A 23,772-nucleotide genomic window follows, 5' to 3' on the forward strand; every position below is an offset into this window, starting at 1 on the left:
TCAGGGGGTTGGGGGGCTCCCCCCTATCAGGCACAGAGGAGGGCTGATCAGGGGGTTGGGGTGCCTTCCCCTGTCACGAACAGAGTAGGGCGGATAGGGAGGTTGTGGCCCCGCCCCCTGTCACACACAGAGCCGCAGGGCGATCAGGGGGTTTGGGCGCTGCCCCCTGTCATGCTGATCCCGGTGCCGGGAGCCTCGCTGCTCCGCTGATCCCGGTGCTGGGAGGCCTATTACCCTTTTACTATATAGGATAGAGGCCTGGTGCATGGGTAGGGGCTGGCTGGTTTGCCCTGAAGGGTGTCCTGGATCAGGGTGGGGGTCCCCACTGGGGTGCCTGGCCAGTCTGGGTGAGGGGCTGAGGGCTGTTTTCCGGCTGGCGAGTGACTAAAGCTTCCAACCGCTCCTTGTTTTCTTCTCTTTTTTTTTTTTTTTTCTGGGCCAGCTTTAGCTCTGAGGCCTTGCTGCTGAAAACATAGATACAATGTTGCGGTCCGAGCCCGGCTGAATGGAAGCCCTTTTCTGGGGTTTTGTTTAGCTTCTTATTTGCAACATAGTATATAGTTGCTTAGAGTTGCAACTGAGAGGCTGGCAAGTGAGGCGGGGAACGTTGGAGTCTGCAGCAAGCAAGCCTCTCTGCTCGCTTCAGTGCCTGGCTGCCGGCCGCCATCTTGGCTGACAGTTAATTTGCATATACTCACTGATTAGCCAATGAAAAGGGTAGCGGTCGTACGCTAATTACCATGTTTCTCTTTTATTAGTGTAGATATTTTAGTTATATATGTCCTATATGTTTAGATATATGTCTATATCAACTTATATAGTAGACAAATAAAATGTCTGTATATTGCATATGTATTATAAAAGAATAAAATAAAAACATTTCCAGGAATGACATACCCTAACTTTTAATTAGTGATTACCTCTGTGGAATAAGACTATTTGTAGAAGTAGGGAATTGGAGGCTGCCTAGGTGTCTGTCACCAAGGAATGGATAGGTAAAGTGCAGTAATTGCATCCTGTGGAATGCTATGCATCATTTAGAAACATGTGCTTACATGTAAAGATGTAGTTATAGCAACATGGATCTATAAAACAGGGTTTGTGTTTTAAAAGTAAAAAGATACTATTTATAGCATAAAAACACATGCAAATAACAATATATAATTTACTATATATATATATATGCAGATAGATAGATATCTCCAAAGTATATATCACATTTTAATGTGAACCACAAGATGAAGAGAATGAGAGAAGGACTGAGAATGCACAGGAAAACAAAAATAAACAAATGAGAGCAACAGTTCACAGTTAATAATAACAGATCATGGAAAGAATAGTGTGATTAATTTAACTCTGCACTTAAGGTTCAAAAAAGAGTGGAAAAAGGAAAAGAATATGGTGTATGTAGTATAAAACAGGGTGCGAGATCCTGGAAGAAAGATGAGTAAGAAAATTGGTTCATAAAGACCTGCGATCATATGATGATAATTGAAATAGAAAATAAAAATGCATATAAATATTTTTGTATAGGGAAAATGAGCAGAACTTGGTGATATTGGGATAAAGGACAGGGGAAGAATCATGGAATTTTATTGCTAAAGGTATTTTAATAATCGTCTTACTTTAACTTTCTATTTTTTAACATTTTTTGTTAAATTTATTAGGGTGACTGGTTAATAGGATCATATAGGTTTCATGTGTACATGTCTATGATACAAGATCAGTATATTGCACTGGTTGCCCACCATTCAAAGTCAAACCATCTCCTGTCACCATATATTAGCCCCCTCGACCCCATCACCACCTGCCCACTCCCTTCCCTCTGGTAACTACCACAGTGCTGTCTGAATCTATGAGTTTCAGTTTTATATGCTACATATGAGTGAAATCATATGGTTCTTAGCTTTCTCTGGCTGGCTTATTTTACTTAGCTTAATATCATCAAGGTCTATCCATGTTGTCGCATATATAAAAGAATAACTTTCTACCTTTTATTAAAATATATTTTTATTGATTTCAGAGAGGGAGAAGGAGCGAGAGATAGAAACATCAATGATGAGAGAGAATCATTGATTGGCTGCCTTCTGCACGACCCCTACTGGGGATCAAGCCCTCAATCCTGGCATGTGCCCTTGACCCAAATTGAACCTGGGACCCTTCAGTCTGCAGGCGGATGCTCTATCCACTGAACCAAACCAGCTAGGGCTAACTTTCTGCTTTTATAGAAGAAACCACAATGAACCAAGAGCTCATAAATCATTTGTCTTATTCATGCTTGCACAAAAATTCATGAAAAAGCCAAATTAGAACAAACATGTTGTAATTGCTAATTTAGTGAGTTTCTATACCTGGTTCTCTAACAGTATTCACCGAAGTAAGGAAGTCAATGAGAGCTGCTTGTTAAAGAAAGGATGATGAGTGGCTACATTTTTTTTTTTTGACATCTCATTTGGCTTTTGGACATTCAGGCCCAAAGATTATCAATAGAGATTGATAAAGCTAGTTGTGTTTTTCTAAAAGGTCTTACATTTCATTGTCCATGAGCAGTTTTGCCATAATATTTACTGGCAGTATTCCATAGTTTAACATTAAGCAGTTCAGAGTTGTATACATAAAACTAATGCTTGCTTTTCCTGACACAGACTTGAAGGAACAGAAGGATAAGCAGATGCTTCTTTTAAGGAGGAGGGTATTGCTTTCCAGTTTGACAGATTCAGAATGATGGGCATATTGACGTTACCAGAATGTAGGTTTTGAGATGCCTTATATAACCATGCCAAGAATAACTAGATCGGAAACTCTTTAAACACCAGCATTAAGTTTGTACTGATACTGAAAACATACTGGTTTCATTTGTTTGATGTTATGGTACAAAAAAAGTAGAATCCTGTGAATTTATAATTAAAGCTTTTCATCATTTTCCTTTTCCGAGAGTTTCTGGTGATGCCCTGTCATAGCAGATGAAACTCTTCAGCCTATTTTCCAAGAACCTACTTCACCTGGTTTCCCCAACCCTCCAGTTATGTACAAACTGCTCACACTAGCTATCTTACTATTACTCATGGAACAAGTTTTGGTTCCTTCCCCTTTGCCTTTGATCATTGTTTTGTTTGTCAAAAATGTTGTAACTTTCTAAGCCTGGTTAAAACTTGTCATCTCCAGGAAGACTTCTCTCATTCACTCCACCAGATTTTTACTCTTCCTGGGGCTCTTCTCAGCATTAATTAATTTAAACAAATGTGTTATTTCTCTTTAGGTGCTTTTTTTAAAAAAAAAAAAATTTTATTGATTTTTTTACAGAGAGGAAGGGAGAGGGATAGAGAGTTAGAAACATCGATGAGAGAGAAACATTGATTTAGCTGCCTCCTGCACACTCCCCACTGGGGATGTGCCCGCAACCAAGGTACATGCCCTTGACCCGAATCAAACCTGGGACCCTTTAGTCCGCAGGCCGATGCTGTATCCACTGAGCCAAACCGGTTAGGGCTCTTTAGGTGTTTTTTAAAAAATATTTGTTTCTAATGTATGTCCCACTGAGTTATGGACATGGTTGTTATTAAAGTCATTCCTGCTCAGATTTTATATCTTCCTGCTCAGATTTTATATCTTCCTTGTAAAGTCTTTGAAGGAAAGGATTGTCATCTGTTGATATTTTTCAGGAATAACCAATATTATCTTGGTAAAACGATGTGCTATACAGACTGACTAAAGTATTTGCATAGGGGTCTGTGTTATCCTGTGTCACCATTAGAATGTTTATTGAAAAATATTTTAGCCACTAAGGAATGATCTTATTAGCACACATAGATAGTATCTATAATAATAAAAGTGTAATTTGTTAATTAGACCAGACAGCCAAATGACCTTCCCTGGATGTCCTCCTGGACGAAGCCAGGGCTGTGAGGGCCGAGGCAAGCCGCCGTGGCTGAGAGGGCTGAACCCCTTGCACGAATTTCATGCATCGGGCCTCTAGTCTTCATATAAAGAATCTGTAACTTGCCAATTTATTTTATATTTATTGAGAACTTAAACATACACAAGTGTGCTCTGGGGTAGAAACGATCTTTAATAAGTTTATGTGTGATATGATAGCCTCAAATTATTAATTTGACCCATTAATCTCATGCACACTTTTGTGGCTTCAACGATCTCTATAAAGATGAGACCCCCATTCAATTTTTCTAGCTCAAGTTTTTCTTGGTTGTCTCCACCCAGATGATTCAGAGGCACTTGAAACTCAGCAGGTTCTCAACTGAGCTTATTATCTATCATGTATCCTGAATCTTTATGTTTGTGACTGGCACCATCCAGTTCCTGCTTCAGAAAACTAGGAGGTATCCTAAATTCTTTTCTGTCTCAACTCTGCCTTCCAAATGTCTGTCATCTCATCTGAGTAACCTCCAAATTGGCTTATTTCTTCCTTATCTTCCTTTTTCATGCTGTCATCAAAATGATCTTTCTAAAATAAAATCTGATTCATGTCACTGTCCTTCAAGGGCTACTAAATGCCATTGGATATAATCCAAGTTACTCGGCACAACGTAAAGTCCTCTATGACTTGACCCCTGGCTACTTTAGATCTTGTCACTCGTCACCTCAATTTTCTAAACTACTTTTAGTTTTCCAGACAAGCCATGCTATTTCCTAACTCCCAAATTTTGTTCATATTGTTCAGGCTGCCTGAAATGCTCTTCTCTGATAAATATCCTCTCAACATTCAACTGTCACATGTTCTAGAAATGTTTTTCTGAATCTTAATGGTTTCTTCCTTCCCAGGTAGAACCAGGTGTGCCATCCTTTGTGCTTCAGCTGTAGCTGCAGTTGCTTCTCTCCTAGCATTTCTAACACTCTAGTGTACTTTAATTCTTTATAAGTTAATCTCTCCGTACTAGTTTTTAAGATCCTTAAAGATATGGCTCATAGTTTAGTCATTTTTATCTTGCCATCATCTAGCCCAGTGCTAGACACGGGGCAAGTGCTCAAAAAATATTGTTGAGTGATTCAGTTAATTAAATAATTAATTAAATTGCACTTCATCGGAGGGGCAAAGTTAACCCATTTATGTGGGTTTTCTCTTTGTGTACTTTTATCATTGATCTTGTGGGGGCACAACTGTCTTCTTGGAGTGTCATTGTTTATAAAAATTATATTTTATATTCTTCAGCTATGCAGTAATGTGTGACCATTTAGTGGTTGGTTTCAAAAACAACACACCAGAGAAAACCATTTTTTAATATAATTAATAGTAGCTTTGCAAAATGAATGAAAAGATTTTCAGTGTTTCTCATTATGGATCCAGGCTTTAAGCTATACCGACTTTTAAATGTTTTTAGTACCAATCATCTCAAAGTTTGAATGCATGATAGATGCAGTTAAGTATTTTTTTTAATGGTTAGTGCTCTATTTAAATATGAAATAAAATCCAGGAGATATTTAAAATGTGATAGTGAAAGGATTTTTAAATAAGAAGTTTAATTAAAAAGCATAAGAGCAATTTGATACCAGTGTGATTCTTTATATCAATCTATTATGTTTAATGCAACAAAGGCTAAATTACATAAATCAGTCTGCATATTTATTGTGTTCATTTTTAATCTTTTTCTTCAAAAACATTGTCTATGCCAATAATTTTTATGTAATCTCTTTTTTTCAAAAATATATGTACCTTTGCCAGGTAATAGATTTATTTTAGCTGAGATAATAGTTTTTTCTCAGCTGTTTTATGTTCCAATTTGAATAATATTGTGTCTTCTGTTATAAGAATGCTATGGAAATCTGGAATCCCTGGATCACTATGTTTGATTCATAGTCTCTTGGAAACTGTCCCGTGTGAGAAATGGCCTGAGCTTAGTCATAAGAATTTGCCAGACAGTTCCTTATGTGCTGGCTGCTAGTCTTCTAAGACTAGCATGTTTTAAGAAATAGGGCTTTGCTGTCATTTTTTTGTCTGTTCACACTGTTTTAATTACAGTTACCCATTATTTAAATGTTTACTAGTATATTGTTCGTGCTTAATCTTTAGGGTCAGAAAGAGGAATATTAAACTTTATGTCCAGAACATATTGTTCAAGAGTAGGAACAGATCCGTAACTTTATTGTTTGGAAGTTTTGCCTCTAATAATTGATTACTGATTTATTTCAAAATATGTATTTTATTGATAATAATTTTATTTTGCAAATATTCACATTTGCACTCCTAACCTAAAAATGTGTTTCTGTGTAGTATGAAGTATAAATAGCGTAGGCTTTGAAATCAGACAGTTCTAGTTTTGTTTTCTTATTTTTTATTTTCTATTTTGTATTCTGGTTCTGGTCCATTGACTTGGCCAGGTTGCTTAACCGAATGAACTTCAGTTTCCTCATCTCTGGAATGGAAATATGATCTTCTTTGCAGTGTTGCAATATTCAATGACTCTCATTGTCTTTGATCTCCTCCATTCTACTTTAGTATACGACCTATCCAAGTAGATAGGCATGGAGAATGCTTACAAAGCAGATGCTAGTAGGTTTGAGAGTTGGTATTACTGTCATAAATAGGCAGTAGATATTTCCCTTCCTAGCTCTGGAAAATCAGCCTTACCTACGTTGTTGCTGCTATAACTCCTAGGTCTAGATGAAGCCTTCCTTTCTTATTTTATCCTTTCTACTAAGCTCTATTCCCATTTCTTGCATACTGTACAACCCCAGATCTCTTCTTTTCCTTCTTATATCTTGTTCCTTCACTTATGTTCATTCATTTTAAAAATTTAGTCTCTCTTTTGTGGGGCTTTTCCAAGATTTCCCACCCCCTGATGATTCCTCATTTTACTATAGTTTATCCTTTCTAGTCTTTGAAATTGCTTGGGAGAAGAGTGTATTTGCTCTAGTCTTTCTGGAATTTCTTTCAATTTGGATTTAGTCCTGCCTCTCTAGTCTTCTTCTCCTCGAGATTATTGGTACCTTTTTGATTTAAAACAAAAACATCTATTTTCCTTGGTTGTCATCTCACTCATTTATGGATAATAAAGACCATTATAAACTAATGAACAAAAATAGAGACAGAGGCAGAGCATCATCGAACAGACTGTCAAACTACAGCAGGAAGGCTGGGGAGAGTTGGGGGGAGGGGGATAAGAGATCAACCAAAGGACTTGTATGCATGCATATAAGCATAACCAATGGACACAAGACACTGTGGGGTAGGGGAGGCCCGGGGAAGGTGTGGGGCGGGGAGGAAACATATGTTCCACTCTGTAATAGTTTAAGCAATAAAACAAAATTTAAAAATAAATAAATTTTATTTTATTGCTTAAAGTATTACGAAGAGTAGTACATATGTCTCCTCTTTTTTTTTCTTGATTGAGGACTTTCTGCACTTACATGATCTAACCTCTGCCTTCCTCTCTGCCTTATCTTCTACCTTCCTATTAATGATACATCCCAGCTAATTACCATTTCTTTAAGTGCTTTTCTCAAACTCTGCATTTATTGTTAATTTACTCTGCCTGTAACTCTTTCACCTAAATTGTAAGTTGGCCTTATCGTGCTTTAGATCTTAATTCAAATACCCTTCTTAGAAGGGTTGTCCCTGAGGACCCAAGTCTCTCTTTCATTGTTTTATGTCATTTACTTCAGAGAATTATCACTTCTAAAATTACCTAATTTATTTGTTTACATATTATCTGAATCCTTTCACAGCAATGTAAACTTTATGAGAATAGGGACTTTGTATCTCTTGTTTACCACTGAATTAACAGTGCTTTGTTATTTTATGTAGGTGCTCTATAAAGTTAAATATAGGGCTCCTGAAATATAGTTAGAAAAACAAAGCAAGGCTTGACTTCGGGTGGTGGACACATGGTGCTATATACAGATTTTGAAACCTGTATGTTCATTTTGACCAATGTCACCCCAATAAAATTTAATAAAAATAAAAAACAAAGCAACTGAATGAGCCACCAGCACTTGAAGCTCAGTGCCTGGCATATTATAAGCATTCAACAAATATTTGTTCAAGGAATGATTGTATAGAATCTCTAAATTCTGTCTTTGTCAAATCTATGCCATCTCTCCCAGTGGAACTGCTTATTCATTGTTGCCATCACTCTGGTTTAGCCTTTTGCTGCTTCTTGCTCATTTATTATGATATATTGGTTAGATAGAGACAGAACCATCATTCTAGTCCATTGTTTTTCACAGATGTCAGGTTTAAATCCCTAAAGTGCAGCCCTGATCCCACTCTTCAAGTAGCTTCCTTTTGCCTTTACATGAATACAGATTACTTAACTTGTCAATTAAGGTCATTGACACTAATTTTCATCGCCTTTCTTGTCTGATTTCCTACCTTCCCTAAATAGGCCCTACAGCAGTGGTTCTCAACCTTGGCTGCACGTTAGAATCACCTGGGAATCTTTTTAAAATCCTGATTTCTGGGCCTCATCCTCCGGAAATTCTGTTTCTTTGTTATGGGGTGGGGCCACCCACCCCATAACAAAGAAACAGAATTTCCGGAGGATGAAGCCCAGAAATCAGGATTTTAAAAAGATTCCCAGGTGATTCTAACGTGCAGCCAAGGTTGAGAACCACTGCCCTACAGGTTCCTACCGTTATGCTTATTTTGCTCCTTCTTGAAGCTTTCTCTTTACCTCTGTTTATGAGACTTGCTAGTCCTCTGCCAATTTTCATTTTAAATATCTCTCACTTAAGTATTCTTTGAACAAATGCAAATGTGCTACCTACTTTGAATCATAAAACTTTATTTTAAACTTTTGTGATGCTTAAAGTGTGCTTTGTGGCCCTCATAAAGATTACTGTATCTCACCTATCTCTGTGTGTTTTGTGCAACCTTCCAAAACACCTTGTGTGTCTCAAGCATCACAACTTGATAAACATTGTTGAGCATGTCCATTGCATAGCCTACTTAATAATAGAAAATGAATTAAAATGTTCTCCAGTTTGTCAGTGATACCCAAAGTTAGATGACTCAAACTATATTTTTAATCATTGTTTGCAATCGTTCTGTAAATATAAACATGTTGATTGTGTAGTTATTCTGTAAAATCTAAGACAATGGCTGTATATCAGAATCAGCTATTGAGGTGCTGAAAAACACTGATGACCAGGGACCAGCCCCAGACCTTGTAAATGAATGAGACTGAGAGCCTGTGCATACAGAATTGGAGAAAGCTCATGTTCATGAACAGAAAGTATAGACAACTATAACTGGTATATTAGAAAATTATATTCTCACATGGAAATTAGAATTTGAACTACTTTATGTATAATTTTGAATTAAATTTTTAAAGACCTCAAGTGCCTCTGTTTTAAAGTTTTGACAGTTCAGTATGTGGATTATTAATACCTTTTGCTTTCAGAGTTTCTTGGTAGGCTCGTCTTTTGAATAGGTATAACCATTAGATAGCCACTAAAGATTGAAAGAAGAAAACAATTAAAATAAAAATTTTTCACAGTTTTGCTGTTTACCATCAGTTTTTTAAAGCAGAAATTATCTTAAAGTTTCAGAACTTTGTCTAAAATTAAGTTTGGGGATTCCCAATACATTTAAACATAGCCTTGGCCGGTTTGGCTCAGTGGATAGAGTGTGGGCCTGTGGACTGAAGGATCCCACGTTCAATGCCCGTCAAGGGCACAAGGCTTGCCCTAGCTGGTTTGGCTCAGTGGATAGAGCGTCGGCCTGCGGACTCAAGGGTCCCGGGTTCGATTCCGGTCAAGGGCATGTACCTTGGTTGCAGGCACATCCACAGTGCGGGGTGTGCAGGAGGCAGCTGATCGATGTTTCTCTCTCATCGATGTTTCTGACTCTCTATCCCGCTCCCTTCCTCTCTGTAAAAAATCAATAAAATATATTTTTTTAAAAAAAGGGCACAAGGCTTGATCCCTGGTCCCTGGGAGACAGCCAATCTATGTGTCTCTCTCACATGGATGTTTCTCTCCCCCTCCCTTCTACTCTCTTTAAAAATCAATAGAAAAAAATCATCTCCTCGGGTGAGGATTAACAAAAAATCAAAAATTTTTAAACATAAATAATTAGCTTTACTACAGTACTGTATAATTGTAGGAACACTTATTAAAGTACCAAGGGATGCGTTTCTCTTTTATTTTAAAGAGAAAAACCAGACTGTATATCAAGTAAGTAAAATCTGTATCTTATTTTGCTCAGATTCTTATCATTTTTCATCGTATGAAAATTATTGTAAACATTTCTAGTATTTCCTTAATATGAGACTGCAAAAGAAACTGATAAAAATTTATAAAGTAGACTCTTTCTGTTTGATGTTAAATCTAAAAAGCATGTAATGATGTTAAAGCATTTTAATTTGGTCCAAGTTAATGCTATAATTTAAAGTACTATATCCTGTCTTTTATGTTATACTTGCTTATACTTTGCATAACAGAGCAAAGCTTTGTTTTTTATAAATAATAAAATATGTATAAAGATTAATATTAAATTAAAGATAAATCCCAGAAATTTTAAATTGTTTAACAAGGAAGCATGTGTGAAAATGAAATAATGTGCTTTTAAAAATATTCCTTTGGGGCAAAAATAAAATATGTGGGTAATTGTGACATCAAGATTGTTTAGTTATTCTTGTTTATTTTTTATCAAATTTATTTTTCTAGAATGAAAATTATTTTTGACCTTGATATAATTTGTACACAAGCAGACATATGTACAACGTTTGCATGTTAAATATTATAAACATATAGTTAATGAAGTTCCCTCATAAAATAAAATTAGGATTATTTTTGTTGGTTCCTCTAAAGATTCAAAGTTTGAATATTTGAAGGGACTCCCCAGACTCCCCAGAGCTAGTCACTTAAGGCTTTTACGTAAAAGCAAAGGATATTGTGCAGCAAGAAAAAGAGCACAGGCAACCCTCGGGGGCCCAGTATAGCCAGGCATAGTGCCCCAGGGTCTTTATTCAGACAGAGACATGCTTTGTCTCCAGATTGAACTACCAACATGTGTGCAATGAATTTTGGCTTCAAGAAAGCTCAAGGCTGAGCCTTTTTTTATCCTTCTAGTCACATAGCCCAACCCGGCTATCTAACCAACTATTCCAGGTGAAAACCATCAGTAAACAAATCCTGGCTGGGGGTTACCTGACAGGTTCAGACATTAAGCAGCACATCATCAATCCCACTTTTTATTTCTTGGCCAGGAATCAAGGGCAGACATCCATTCCCCAAGCTTTATCAATCCAACTGTACAGTAACTCTAGACCACCAGTTCCTGGCGATTAAAAAAAAAAAAGGGAGGGAGGGGGTGCAAGATTATGATGATAGCTTACATTTGTAAAAACTACAATAAAGTTTATAAAGTGTTTTAATATGAATTAACTTATTTAAACATTATGATAATTCTGTAAGCTATGCAGGAAAAAAATGTTTTTATTTCTGTTTTATAGCTGAAATTCTGAGACTCAGAGAGGTTAAGTGATTGATCTAGTTCACATGACTATTATGTTGGTAGAGCCAGGTCTAGACAACAGACCTTATAGCTTTTATTCTAGAATAGTTTTCAGTATTTCATGGCAGAAGTAGATAGAAACAACTATTTACTTCTAACTATCTTCTGGAATAATATAGAAATAAATAAGTATATATGAACTACTACATATTTTCCTCTTCAAAAAACAGGTTTTTTGTGTGTTTTAGAAGACATAATAATTTAAATACTTTAAGAGTTTTTTTTTTAATGACTTACAAAAACAGGTCTTAGGACCATTGTCTCAAATTTTTTTAAATTATGTGGGAGAGAGATTCTGTTTCAAATAAAAGACTCACAAAATTATTCTAGGATTTGCACACTAAATATCAAATTGGATAGGCACGATCTAAGTAAAATATCATGATATACCTGTGATTGTCTCCTTTCCTTTTGTGTTCTCTTTCATTCATTTATTATATATTTACTTCAACTATGTGCTAGATACTATAGTCTCTACTGAGGATTTAATAATTTAAAGAATGTTACCCTTTAATGATCTTAATTTCATTCTTTATAAACTTCAGATTCCATGAAGAGGTATCTGTTAGTTATGTACAAAGTATCATGTATTATGAGGACTGGGATTTTAGGGTCTTTTACCTAGGACAAGTTAGGGAATACTTGAAATGAGACTTTTGAACGAAGTCCGAAAGATTGAAGAAGTTATCATAAAAAGATGGAGGAACATAGTCTAATCAAACAGGTGAAAAAATAGACAAGGATGTGTTTAGGAAACAGTGAGCTAGTAATCTGTTATACCTGGAACATAAATTACATGCGGGAAATTGGCAAGACATGAGACTCTTGAAGGCCAGATGATGGCTAGTCTTACATGCCATGCAGAGGAGTGTTGATTGTGTACCCAAAGAAGTGGAGAATCTAGAAATCATTATTAAACGATAATTTTTATCACTGGATAAAATTTTTGGCAAGTAAGATGCATTATAGAGGATGAATTGAAAAGGAGACCAACAGTGAAGAGGTGAATTTGTAATCTATTGGAATAGTCCTGGAAAGTAATAATGGGGCCAAAGTTTAGACAATGGAAGTGAAAATGGATTACACAATTTAGAGACTATTTAGAAGTAGAATCATTAGGCAAATCAGATAGAAACAAGGAAACCATCTGTTACAGAGGTTTGGTTCACTTGACCACAAGAGCGTTTTAGCAATCTCATATCCAACAACAGGGAGGCGGATTAGATGACCTGCCAAGATAGAAAGGAGGAAGCCATCTATTATACAGATTTGGTCTTAGCAGATTACCCTTCCTAAACATGTATGTGCACAAAAGTCAGTACTCATTTTGCCAAATTTACATTTTCTAATTTTTTACATTCTTTATGGTGTATGAAAACTGTACTAATTTACTTTCTGTTTTAGGCAAGCCAAGTTAGATATGAGAGTTGCAGTTGCAAAAGTGGAACAGTTAACTAAAGTGACTGAAGATTTTCAAGGAGAGATGCAGAAGAAGGTATTTTCTTATTTCTAAGACAAATGATTGATTGCCCATAGCTTAGTGTTTTCTATGTATTTTATTACTGATCTATTTGGATTAGGGGTTAAACAGGACTGCTGGAAAAGGTATTAATCATTTTTTTGCCCTCTAAATATAAAATTAGGCAGCTAAAATATAATATTGGAAATAACTACCAAAACTTACTAGATAGGAAAGTGTAGTTGTTGGCAGTGAGGGCAGTCAGTGAAACTCACTCTCCGTGGACCCAGCTGTTGGATTTAGCAGGCAAAGGCAGAAGGGAGGGAGCAAAAAAGATGCTTAAAAAGATAATGCCTGAAAAATTCCAAACTTTGGTAGAAAATATTAACATCTAAGAATCTCAGTAACCCTAAGTAGGATAAGCACAAAGAAAATCACTTTTAGATACATCCTGACAACACGGACAGCCAGTTATAAAGAGAAGACATGAAAACCGCAACAGAAAAATGGCATAGACAGGAACGGTCATGAGTAATGGCTGACTTCCCATCAAGAAACTGGAAGCAGAAAACATTGGAATAATATATCTGAAGTGCTGAAGGCAAAAGAAAAAAAAAATGCTCACTAAGAATTCTATGTGCAGTGCAACTGTACTTCAGAAATGCAGGCAGAGATGATGGGTCGGGATACACGCTCGAGCTCGTGGTCGCCGGGTCGTAGGGGTCGCAGGGGCCGAAGGCGGCGGAGCCAGAGCTGGAGTCGAAGCCGACATCGGAGCAGGAGCCATGGGCGACGAAACCGGCGGCGCCGGGACGACGAAGGGCGACGGAGGCGGCGAAGCCGGGAGCGCAGGTCGGATTCAGAGGAAGACCAGTGGCAGCGGCGAGGAAGACAGAGCCGGAGCCCACAACCACCTCAGTGGCGCTCACAGGACCAGTCCTCAGTCTGACTCAGGCAGTGAGCGGCAGTGGCAGCACCAGGGCCGCTGGGCCTGCCGCCGGAGGCCGGAGGACCCGCTCTTGCTCCTCCTCATCCAGCTCTGCATCCCCAGATCACTCCCAGAGCTCGAGGGAGGTGGCTGCGGCCCTGAGCCAGCAACAGAACTTGCAGGAGCGGCTGCGGCTACGTGAGGAGCGGAAGCAACAGGAGGAGCTGATGAAGGCCTTCGAGACGCCTGAGGAGAAGCGGGCCCGGCGCCTGGCCAAGAAGGAGGCCAAGGAGAGGAAAAAGCGGGAGAAGATGGGCTGGGGCGAGGAATACATGGGCTATACCAACACCGACAACCCCTTCGGTGACAACAACCTCCTGGGCACCTTCATATGGAACAAGGTGAGCCAGTCGTAGCCACGAAGTGCTTGCTGATTAGTTCTGTGTTTGTGCCATTCACAAATTTTTCCTGCCTTAGTGTTTTTACTTTGTATACGCTTTACAACTTCAATTTCAAGAGATGTTATTTAACACTCACAGCACACATTCCCAGACTGCATTTTGCCGTGCAGAATTTTTTTAAAATATGTTATTGATTTTTAAAAATATTTTATTGATTTTTTAAAAATTTTTTATTGATTAAGTTATTACATATGTGTCCTTATCCCCACATTAGCCCCCATCCCCCAGGCCAAGCTTCGCTCCAAGATTCGAATCCGGGATGGACGGGCCAAGCCCATCGACCTGCTGGCCAAGTACATCAGCACCGAGGACGATGACCTGGCTGTGGAGATGCACGAGCCTTACACTTTCCTCAATGGCCTCACGGTGGCTGACATGGAGGACCTGCTGGAGGATATCCAGGTATACATGGAACTGGAGCAGGGCAAGAATGTGGACTTCTGGTGGGACATGACCATCATCACGGAGGATGAGATCTCTAAGCTCCGCAAGCTGGAGGCCTCTGGCAAGGGCCCAGGCGAGCGACGAGAGGGTGTTAACACCTCGGTCAGCTCAGATGTGCAGTTGGTCTTCAAAGGGAAGACGTACAGCCACCTGCAGGTCATCTTCCAGGGTATTGAGGGCAAGATCCCGGCCGGGGGCCCCAACCTGGACATGGGATACTGGGAGAGCCTCCTGCAACAGCTGCGTGCCCACATGGCACGTGCCAGGCTTCACGAGCGGCACCAGGACGTGCTCCGGCAGAAGCTCTACAAGCTGAAACAGGAGCAGGGCGTGGAGAGTGAGCCGCTGTTCCCCATCCTCAAGCAGGAGCCCCCGTCTCCTGGCCACAGCCTGGAGCCTGAGGACCTGGCCCTGACCCCCCCACCCCCAGGGCCCTCCTTGGAGGGTGGCCCCGTGGAGCCTGAGGCAGAGGAGGCCACACCGGCAGAGGGTGAAGCAGAGGGGGAGGCCGTGCTCATGGAGGAGGACCTGATCCAGCAGAGCCTGGACGACTATGACGCCGGCAAGTACAGCCCCCGGCTGCTCACGGCCCATGAACTGCCACTGGACGCCCACGTGCTGGAGCCCGACAAGGACCTGCAGCGCTTGCAGCTGTCGCGGCAGCAGCTCCAGGTCACAGGCGATGCAAGTGAGAGTGCGAAGGACATCTTCTTCCGGCGGACCAAAGAGGGTATGGGCCAGGACGAAGCACAGTTCAGCGTGGAGATGCCCCTGACGGGCAAAGCCTACCTGTGGGCTGACAAGTACCGGCCTCGCAAGCCACGCTTCTTCAACCGTGTGCACACGGGCTTCGAGTGGAACAAGTAAAACCAGACACATTCTGACTTTGACAACCCACCACCCAAGATAGTGCAAGGCTACAAGTTCAACATCTTCTACCCCGACCTCATCGACAAGCGCTCCACCCCCCAGTACTTCCTGGAGGCCTGCCCCGACAACAAGGACTTCGCCACCCTGCGCTTCCACGCCGGGCCGCCCTACGAGGACATTGCCTTCAAGATCGTCAACCGTGAGTGGGAATACTCATATCACCACCACTTTCGTTGCAGTTCGTGAATGGCATCTTCCAACTCTGGTTCCACTTCAAGCACTACCGTTACCGGCGGTGATGGCCCTGCGTTTTCCCCGACTACCTGACAGGAGTGTTAGGCTGGCAGCCTTCCCTGGCTGGTTCACAGCTCACCTCCAGCTGGGCCTTCCCCTCGCAGCCTCACTTTCCCTGTGTGAACAGCAAGTCAAGGTGGAACTGCCTCAGAGGCTTGAGGGGAGGACGGGATGGCTGGCCCAGGATTCTGACATGCAGGAGGGGCTGCTGGGGGGACTCTTTGAACCCAGGGAACCCAGCAAGTGTCAACCACCCTCCCTGTCCACATGGGCAGAGTGAAGCCCAAGTCCCATCTTAGACAAGCCCTGCAGTGCAGGCCTTGGTGGGGGGGAGGGCGGCGGGGAGGACAGCATGGGGCCCAGACATGGGGTACCGAGCTTTTGAGGAAATCCAAGTTCAGAGTGTTGATGGGCCCTTGGACATAGCCGGCTGTTGCAGGGCCCACACTCCTGGCCCTTTCCCAGCGGCCTCCCTCAGTGCCCACACCAGTGGGACCCGGACCCTTGTGGTGCATGTTCCAAAAGAGACCATTTGAGGGACATGCCACCCACCTCACCCCTGGTGCTGGCTGAGGGTCAGTCTCTCCCCAAGTGGGCATGAAGGACACATCCACCATCAGATCTAGGAGCCAGGGGCCACTGAGAAGTCCTTCCACAGCCACTGAGCACCCAGGAGGCAGCCTCCATGGTACAGCTGCGATGCCTGATCTGGCCTGGGTGTTCCCCTCACCTCAGAACAGCTGTGTTCTTCGAGGCCACCTCCCAGCCACCACAGAGCTGCCCTCCGTGTTCCTGTGTTTCAGACAAGGACAGTCACTCACCCATAGTCAGACTGTCAACGGTACAGCGGGCCAACCACCCCAGAAACATTGCTGTTAGCGCTCTGTTATGAAGACATTTCCAGCCTAAAGGGGAAGAACCGGCACCAAACCCTGAAGTGCCACCTCCCGGCTCCTCAGGCAGCCCCGCCAGTACCCCATTTCATCTGGAAATATTGAGGTTGTTTATCTAAAAAGACTTTTTTTTAGGTGGGGAGGGGAAATCTTGTTTATTTTCATTTATTTGGTCTACTCAGTACATTTTTAAAAAATAAATGCTCTATTTTAGAATAAAAAAAAAAGAAATGCAGGCAAAATAAAGGCATTTTCAGATAAAAACAGAAGTTGTAACTAGCAGAACTGTACTTCAAAAATGCTGAAGAAAATTCTTTAGGCTGAAAGGAAGTGACACCAGATGGCAACTTAGATATAGGAAGAAATCAAGAGCAACAGGAATTATAACTATGAAATAATATATCGACATATTTTTTCTCTTCTCTTATTAACACCTTAAAAGACGACTGCTTTAAAGCAGAACTTAGCACTGTATTTGATGGATTTGTGAAGTATGCAGATGTAAGATATGACAGGCAAGGCACTAAAAACTAGGATGGTATATGGCAATAAATACACTGCTGCAAGGTTTGACATTTTCTCTGAATTCATTAAATATTAACTCTAAGTAAATTGGGGTAAGTTAGAGATGCATTATTATAATCTCTAGAGCAACCCTAAAAAAGTAATTCAAACAGATATAGCTAAAAGCCAATAGAAGAATTAAAATGGTATAAAAAATAACACACCAGAAGATAGGAAAAGACAAACAGAAATTTTTTTAAAGGTTGTTCGAATAAAACCTAAATATATTTTAAAGCATCTCCATGTCAAAGAAGAACTATCCTATTATTATAAAGGATGCAGTATAACCTAGTTAACAGAGCTTGTCTGAAAGGCAGACTGACTGCACTATAGAAATACTGTAGTAGAAATCTATATGCAATGACTATTTTGATTATTGATTATTTAATACAGGATTGATGTTATCTAATACAGGGAGGTTCTCTTCACCATTTTTAGTATACATATTTGTTCCTCAAGTGGTCCTGCTTCTTTAAACTTATAAATTAAATTCTAATAGTGTACTTTAGAGAGTGAACTATTGTCTTTGTGCTGTAGAATGATGAATTGAATTTTCACATACTCAAAATAAGTTTCCAGTTTCTTTATTTTCTAGGAGGAGGATATGGTGTCTTCCCAAAGAAGAGAGGACGCATCAGATAGGCGTTTACAGCAGTTGCAATCTAGTATAAAACAATTAGAAACAAGGTAAATTGTTAAATATGTCTAGCTTTGCCTATACTTTTCAAAAGATATTCTACATTAGAGTATCAGTATGTATTTCATAAGTGCTAAACAAAAAATCCGATATTTTGAACATTATTTACCTAAAAAATGTATTCAAAAGATTGGTATATTTTGAACATATATTCAAAGATCGTTTCTATCTTTACCTTTTCTCTACAGCAATCATAGTTAAGTTTAATCAATCCCAAAATCAAAAAGGTTCTTTTTATCCTGAAGCAGAGAAAAATAATAATGAAGTTGGGTAAAAATCTTATAAAAACCATTTCTTACTAAGCAGATACAAAAGAGAAAAAATACTTGAGAAATCATTATAGATGGTTTCCCTGGAGGTTTCCGAAGCAGTACTTTTCAGTTATCTTTGAAGGTCTAGATACTTTTTATTTTTCATTTTTATTTAATTTTTGTGCTTTAATACTCACCCGAGGATATTTTTCCACTGATTTTTAGAGAAAGTAGGAAGGAAGGCAGGAGAGAGAGACAGAAACATCATTGTGAAAGAAACACATCGATTGGTTGCCTCCCAAATGCATCGTGCCTGGGGCCAGGGATCTAACCCACAACCCAGGTACCTGTCCTTGACCGGGAATCAAACCCGAGACCCTTTGGTGTTCAGGCCAGAGCTCTAACCACTGAGCAGCATCAGCCAGGGCTGGACTACTTCTATAGCTTTGTTTTTCATTGCTATCTTAGTGCAAACATTCACTCTAGAATCTTTTTTTTATTTTGCTCATTTCCTCTTATTAGCTGTTCCCTTAAGAAACTTGAAAATTGTCATTTGTAATCTTTTAACAATATCGTGACCGCAGCCTACCTGTAAATTCACATTATGGTTTAAAAAAAATCTCTTGTATTTTTGTATAAGAGGAAACAGAGTTATTAGTGTCCTTGATATGTGTCTCTAGCATTGTTCAGCCAGTATGTTAAGGTGTGAATGTATCCAATTTAATGGAACTGCCAATTGAAAGGCTGTATTTTTTTTTTAGTATATTTTATAGATTTTTTACAGAGAGGAAGGGAGAGAGATAGATAGCTAGAAACATCGATGGGAGAGAAACATCGATCAGCTGCCTCCTGCACATCTCCCACTGGGGATGTGCCCGCAACCCAGATACATGCCCTTGACCAGAATCGAACCTGGGACCTTTCAGTCCGCAGGCCGACGCTCTATCCACTGAGCCAAACCGGTTTCGGCGAAAAGCTGTATTTTTAATGGTCATCTTACATCCATAAAAGTCAAAGACATTTTGAGCTCAATAAATACTTATTATTATAGTTATTAAAATTATTATTTATAATTAAAATTGTTTGTGATCTTTTCAAATGCCACAAGCATCTAAGAAGCATAAGTCACTTCTTTCTATCTTCCAAAAAAAGGACTCTTTCCTCCTGCTTTTTAGATGATCTGTGGATCCTGCTCTGCTAAATAAGACAGGAGTTAAATGAGTAGCTTAGCTTTGACTCGCTCTTCATAAGCCCTGGTGAGTCCACCTGCTCTGCCTACCTGGGGGCCATGGAGAAGGGAAGGGTGAAGGGATGGTAGGAGAGTGGCAGGTATCCTGGGTCTCTGGGAGAGGCAGAGTGCTTCACCTGTTGCCACAGGTGCTTCAGCCAATTAAGGCAGAATGAATAATGTCCTGCATAGAAATCATTACATTAAAGTATGAGAGGACCAAATTCCATTAAAAGGCAGAGACATGCAGATTTTGATTAAAAAGCAAGGCTCAGTAATATGTTATTTTAGAAAACACCTAAAACAGAGAATAAATGAACTAGAACAAAGATCTTAAGAGGGGAACGCAGAGGATTTATTTTAAATCTATATATATATATAAAAGCCTCCCTAGCCAGTTTGGCTCAGTGGATAGAGTGTCAGCCTACAGACAAAGGGTCCCAGGTTCTGTTCTGGTCCAGGGCACATGCCTGGGTTGTGGGCTCGATCCCCAGTGGGGGCATGTAAGGGAAGCAGCCAATCAGTGATTCTCTCTCATCATTGATGTTTCTATTCCTCTCGCCCTCCCCCTTCCTCTCTGAAATCAATAAAAATATATTAAAAAAAGAAAAGCTTAAGTGACCATCTGACCGGTAACTATGATGCACAATGACCACCAGGGGGCAGATGCTCCAACCGGTAGCTATGACGCGAACTCACCACCAGGGGGCAGACGCTCAATGCAGGAGCTTCTGAGCTGTGGTGACTTGGTAGTTGCAGTTCTCGGGTGACGCAGCCGGAATCAGAGAGGAGGGAGCCCGATTCCAGGGTGTGTCACCCGAAAACCACCCTCTCACAATCCAGGATCCCTCAGGGGATGTCGGAGAGCTGGTTTCGGCCTGATCCCTGCAGGCCAGGCCGAGGGACCCCGCTGGTGCACGGATCTGTGCACCAGGCCTCTAGTTTAAAATAAAGGTTTTAGTATAAAATATTAGCAACTTATGAACAAAGAAAGCAGGAGTGATAATATTGCTATCACAAGGTAGGGTGTAAAGGGAAAAGCAATAAACAGAATAAGAGGGACCTTAAATAATAAAAATAGTACCCTTTTGAAAAAGATAACATTAATAAACCTAAATGCAGCAAATAATAGTACAGCTCAATATGTGATGCAAAAGCCAGAAAGTGCAAAGGTGATTTGATAAAAATACAGTTATGGTCATTATTTTTGGCCATCTGCATCTCATCTCTCTTCCATGTTTGAGGAATTCCCTAGATTTATCTCCAAAAGGGAGACCAGCTAATTCTGTGGGGGAAGTTCTGGGCATGTTCCTTGCTACAAAGCTTCATTCCTGGTTTTCCAGCTCTCCCAGTGAGTCTGTGAATTTACCCTAGTATCCTTTTAATAAACCCTCTTCCACTCAGGTTGGCTTTTGCTGCTGGCAGCTCAGAACCCTGACTAAGTGACGGACCTTAACTCCATTTAGGATTAAGCAGAGGTACTAAACAACAACAACAAAATGTTTAAAAGGAGAGGAATGAAATAAAAAGCAGGCTGACTTCTATCCACTGGAAGTGGGGAGAGTCGGGGTGTGCTAGGGCGCTGGGAAGCTTCCTCCTGGTGCTGTGTATTTGGGGGTGAGGATGGGGATGGGGAGAGGACAGAGCGGGTTTCTCCTGCCGCCACTTAGGGAAAAAATGCCTCAATATAAAGGGAAGGATGAAATGTGAGGAAAGAGTTGTCCTACCGGAACATGTTATTAAAGATTTAGGGGTTAAAAGATGAAAGACATAGCAATCTTTTGAGGAAATCTAGGAGCTTACATTCACAATCTATGGATAAGGGAGATCACCTTTATAAAAAATGAAATCCAAGAAGTTGGAAAAAATAGTCAAATTTAACTGTATTAAAGTGAAATTTTGTCTTGTAATAAAAATTCCCTATGTAGAGTCAACAGGCAACAACAATAAAAATATAGACGTGCAGCATGTAGGACAGATTGAAAGTTAATATCTTAATATTCAAAGAGTTCTTATAAAGGAACAGGCAAAGTAAATAACCCATTAGAAAAAATGGGCAAAGGATATGAAGAAAAATTTAAAGGTGACAGTTCACATGGCTAACAAAATTTTTCAAATATACTTAAACCCTCCAGTAATCAGGGACATACAAATTAACATAAAATTACATCCATCAGAGTAGGAAAGGAAAGAGCTTTTGGATGTACTGTTAGAGGATTTCTACAGGGTATTATTCAATGAGAAAAGCAAGTACGGAAAAGTGATCTTAATTTTTATAACACAAAATAATTACATTTAGAAACCTATGGATCAGTGTGCATATGCTGTGTATGTGTGTATATGATTTTATGAACTTGGAAAACATTCAAAGTTAACATGGGTAATCCTGGTAGAGCATGAGAACCAGGAGCCAAGCAAAAAGGAAAGAAAAAAAAACATATAAATAGGAATAACCACTCATTATTTAAGAATTTGCTTTATAACATTATCATGTAACTATTCTATATTATACCGTGATGCTATAGAAAATGTAACATAATTAGAGTCTGAATATCTAGGCATAGTATCAGCCCCACTGCTTGTTAGCTATACGGCCTCGATCAAATGTTTGACCTCTATTAAAATGGGTCTGTTTTTCTTTAAAGTGGCAATAACAAAATCTACGATGCAGCACTTTTGTGTGAACCAAATGAGAAAATACACATGAAAGTAACTGGAATAATGTTTGTCCTGTAGCAGGTGCTCAGTAAATATGCTATCTCCTTCCTTCTCTTTAAAAATTTTTAACTTTTGCAATGTGACTATTAATATTTAGATTATGTGTGACAGTCCAAGAAGCCACCCAATTAAGAGCAGATAAAACGCATTTGGAAAAACAGACCAGAGAGTTACAAGCAAAGTACAATGAATTAGAAAATGAGAGATATGAAGCTGTTGTAACCGCCAGAAATAGCATGCAACTCTTAGAAGAAGCTAACCTGCAAAAAAACCAGGTAAGAAAACTAGTTAACATGTTTAAAAAAAATAAAATATTGAATATTCCCCCATATGACGTAGTAGGGAATCTATAACTACAGAATAAACACGTGAAAATGACATTGCTATGCTCTCCTTTAATACGCGTACTACATTATTGATGGTAAGACTTAATATCATAAAACATAATAAAGTGTCAGCCCTCTCCAAAAGCTTATGTATACATATCAGACTTTTCTTCTGTCTACAATCCTTGTGTAACTAATCTTCATTCCCTATAGTCTTATACTCTTTAAAAGACCTGTTATAGCCTGGCCAGTGTGGCTCAGTGGCTGATCGTTGACCTGTTAACCAGGAAGTCACAGTTCAATTCCTGGTCAGGGCACATGCCTGGGTGTAGGCTCGATCCCTACTGTGGGGCCTGCAGGAGGCAGCTAATCGATGATTCTCTCTCATCACTGATATTTCTATCTCTCTCGTCCTCTCCCTTCCACTCTGAAATCAATAAAAATATTTTTAAAAGACCTATTACAGCACTTTATTGCAGTATACCCTGTATTTTATTCAGTTGAATTAGATGAATCTTATCTTTATTTCCCCTTTATCACCTACACAATTACTTTAATAGAGCAGAAGCTTAATTGACAGGAATTAAATTTAGCTGCAGAGATTTATTAACTGGAGCCTTTATTTCACTTTTTTGAACCTTCTAACAATTGTCTCCGATGTTATCACATATCATATTTTTTCTTTTACCACTTCCATATGAATGGTATATAGTTTATAGAAATCATAAAGCATGCATATTTGTTTTTAATGTTGCTGCCTTCCTTATGTAGAGATCATTAATTCGTTTAACCAGCATTTATTGAATGCCTAGTATATGTGTAATAATGCTGGGAAATACAATGAAAATGCTTTATTTTAAGTTTCCTTTCTTACAGAGTAGAGGGTTTTCCAAGAGTGCTATTAAAAACAAAGCAAGCTATAAGTTGTATATTAAGAAGCTAATAAGAAATAAAAAATAAATAATTATCCAAATTTAAACTGTGGGAATGCTAATCTTCCCATCTGAATGCTGTCTGCTAGAATGGTTGAAATGCGCAAAATAGACATAAAATGCTTAGGAATTTCTCTTAACACCTAAATTAGCTTAAAAATTAAGAGCAGTTCTCTTAATTTCTTCTTTGATAATTACTCCAAATTGACTCCTGAGTGGTCAGTATGGAGATCG

The 23,772-nt window shown here is 39.5% G+C and overlaps 1 protein-coding gene and 1 pseudogene across 5 annotated transcripts in view; both read left to right on the top strand.

The window, feature by feature from the left end:
* The window catches only part of SCLT1 (sodium channel and clathrin linker 1), a 108,868-nt gene that overhangs the window by 34,562 nt on the left and 50,534 nt on the right, over window positions 1–23,772 (top strand). For 4 of the 5 annotated variants that reach the window (XM_005877746.2, XM_005877748.2, XM_005877747.2 and 1 more), the window contains 3 exons: window positions 12,878–12,968; window positions 17,982–18,073; window positions 22,378–22,555. In XM_005877746.2, coding sequence (XP_005877808.1) covers window positions 12,878–12,968; window positions 17,982–18,073; window positions 22,378–22,555 — 361 coding nt within the window. The remainder of the gene's footprint in view (window positions 1–12,877; window positions 12,969–17,981; window positions 18,074–22,377; window positions 22,556–23,772) is intronic. The other variant, XM_005877749.2, reaches the window with a different exon arrangement.
* LOC102252240 lies at window positions 13,609–16,055 on the top strand (annotated as a pseudogene).

The sequence above is a fragment of the Myotis brandtii genome, unplaced genomic scaffold (assembly GCF_000412655.1).
Source record: "Myotis brandtii unplaced genomic scaffold, ASM41265v1 scaffold53, whole genome shotgun sequence".
In the NCBI taxonomy this organism is placed as follows: Eukaryota; Metazoa; Chordata; class Mammalia; order Chiroptera; family Vespertilionidae; genus Myotis; species Myotis brandtii.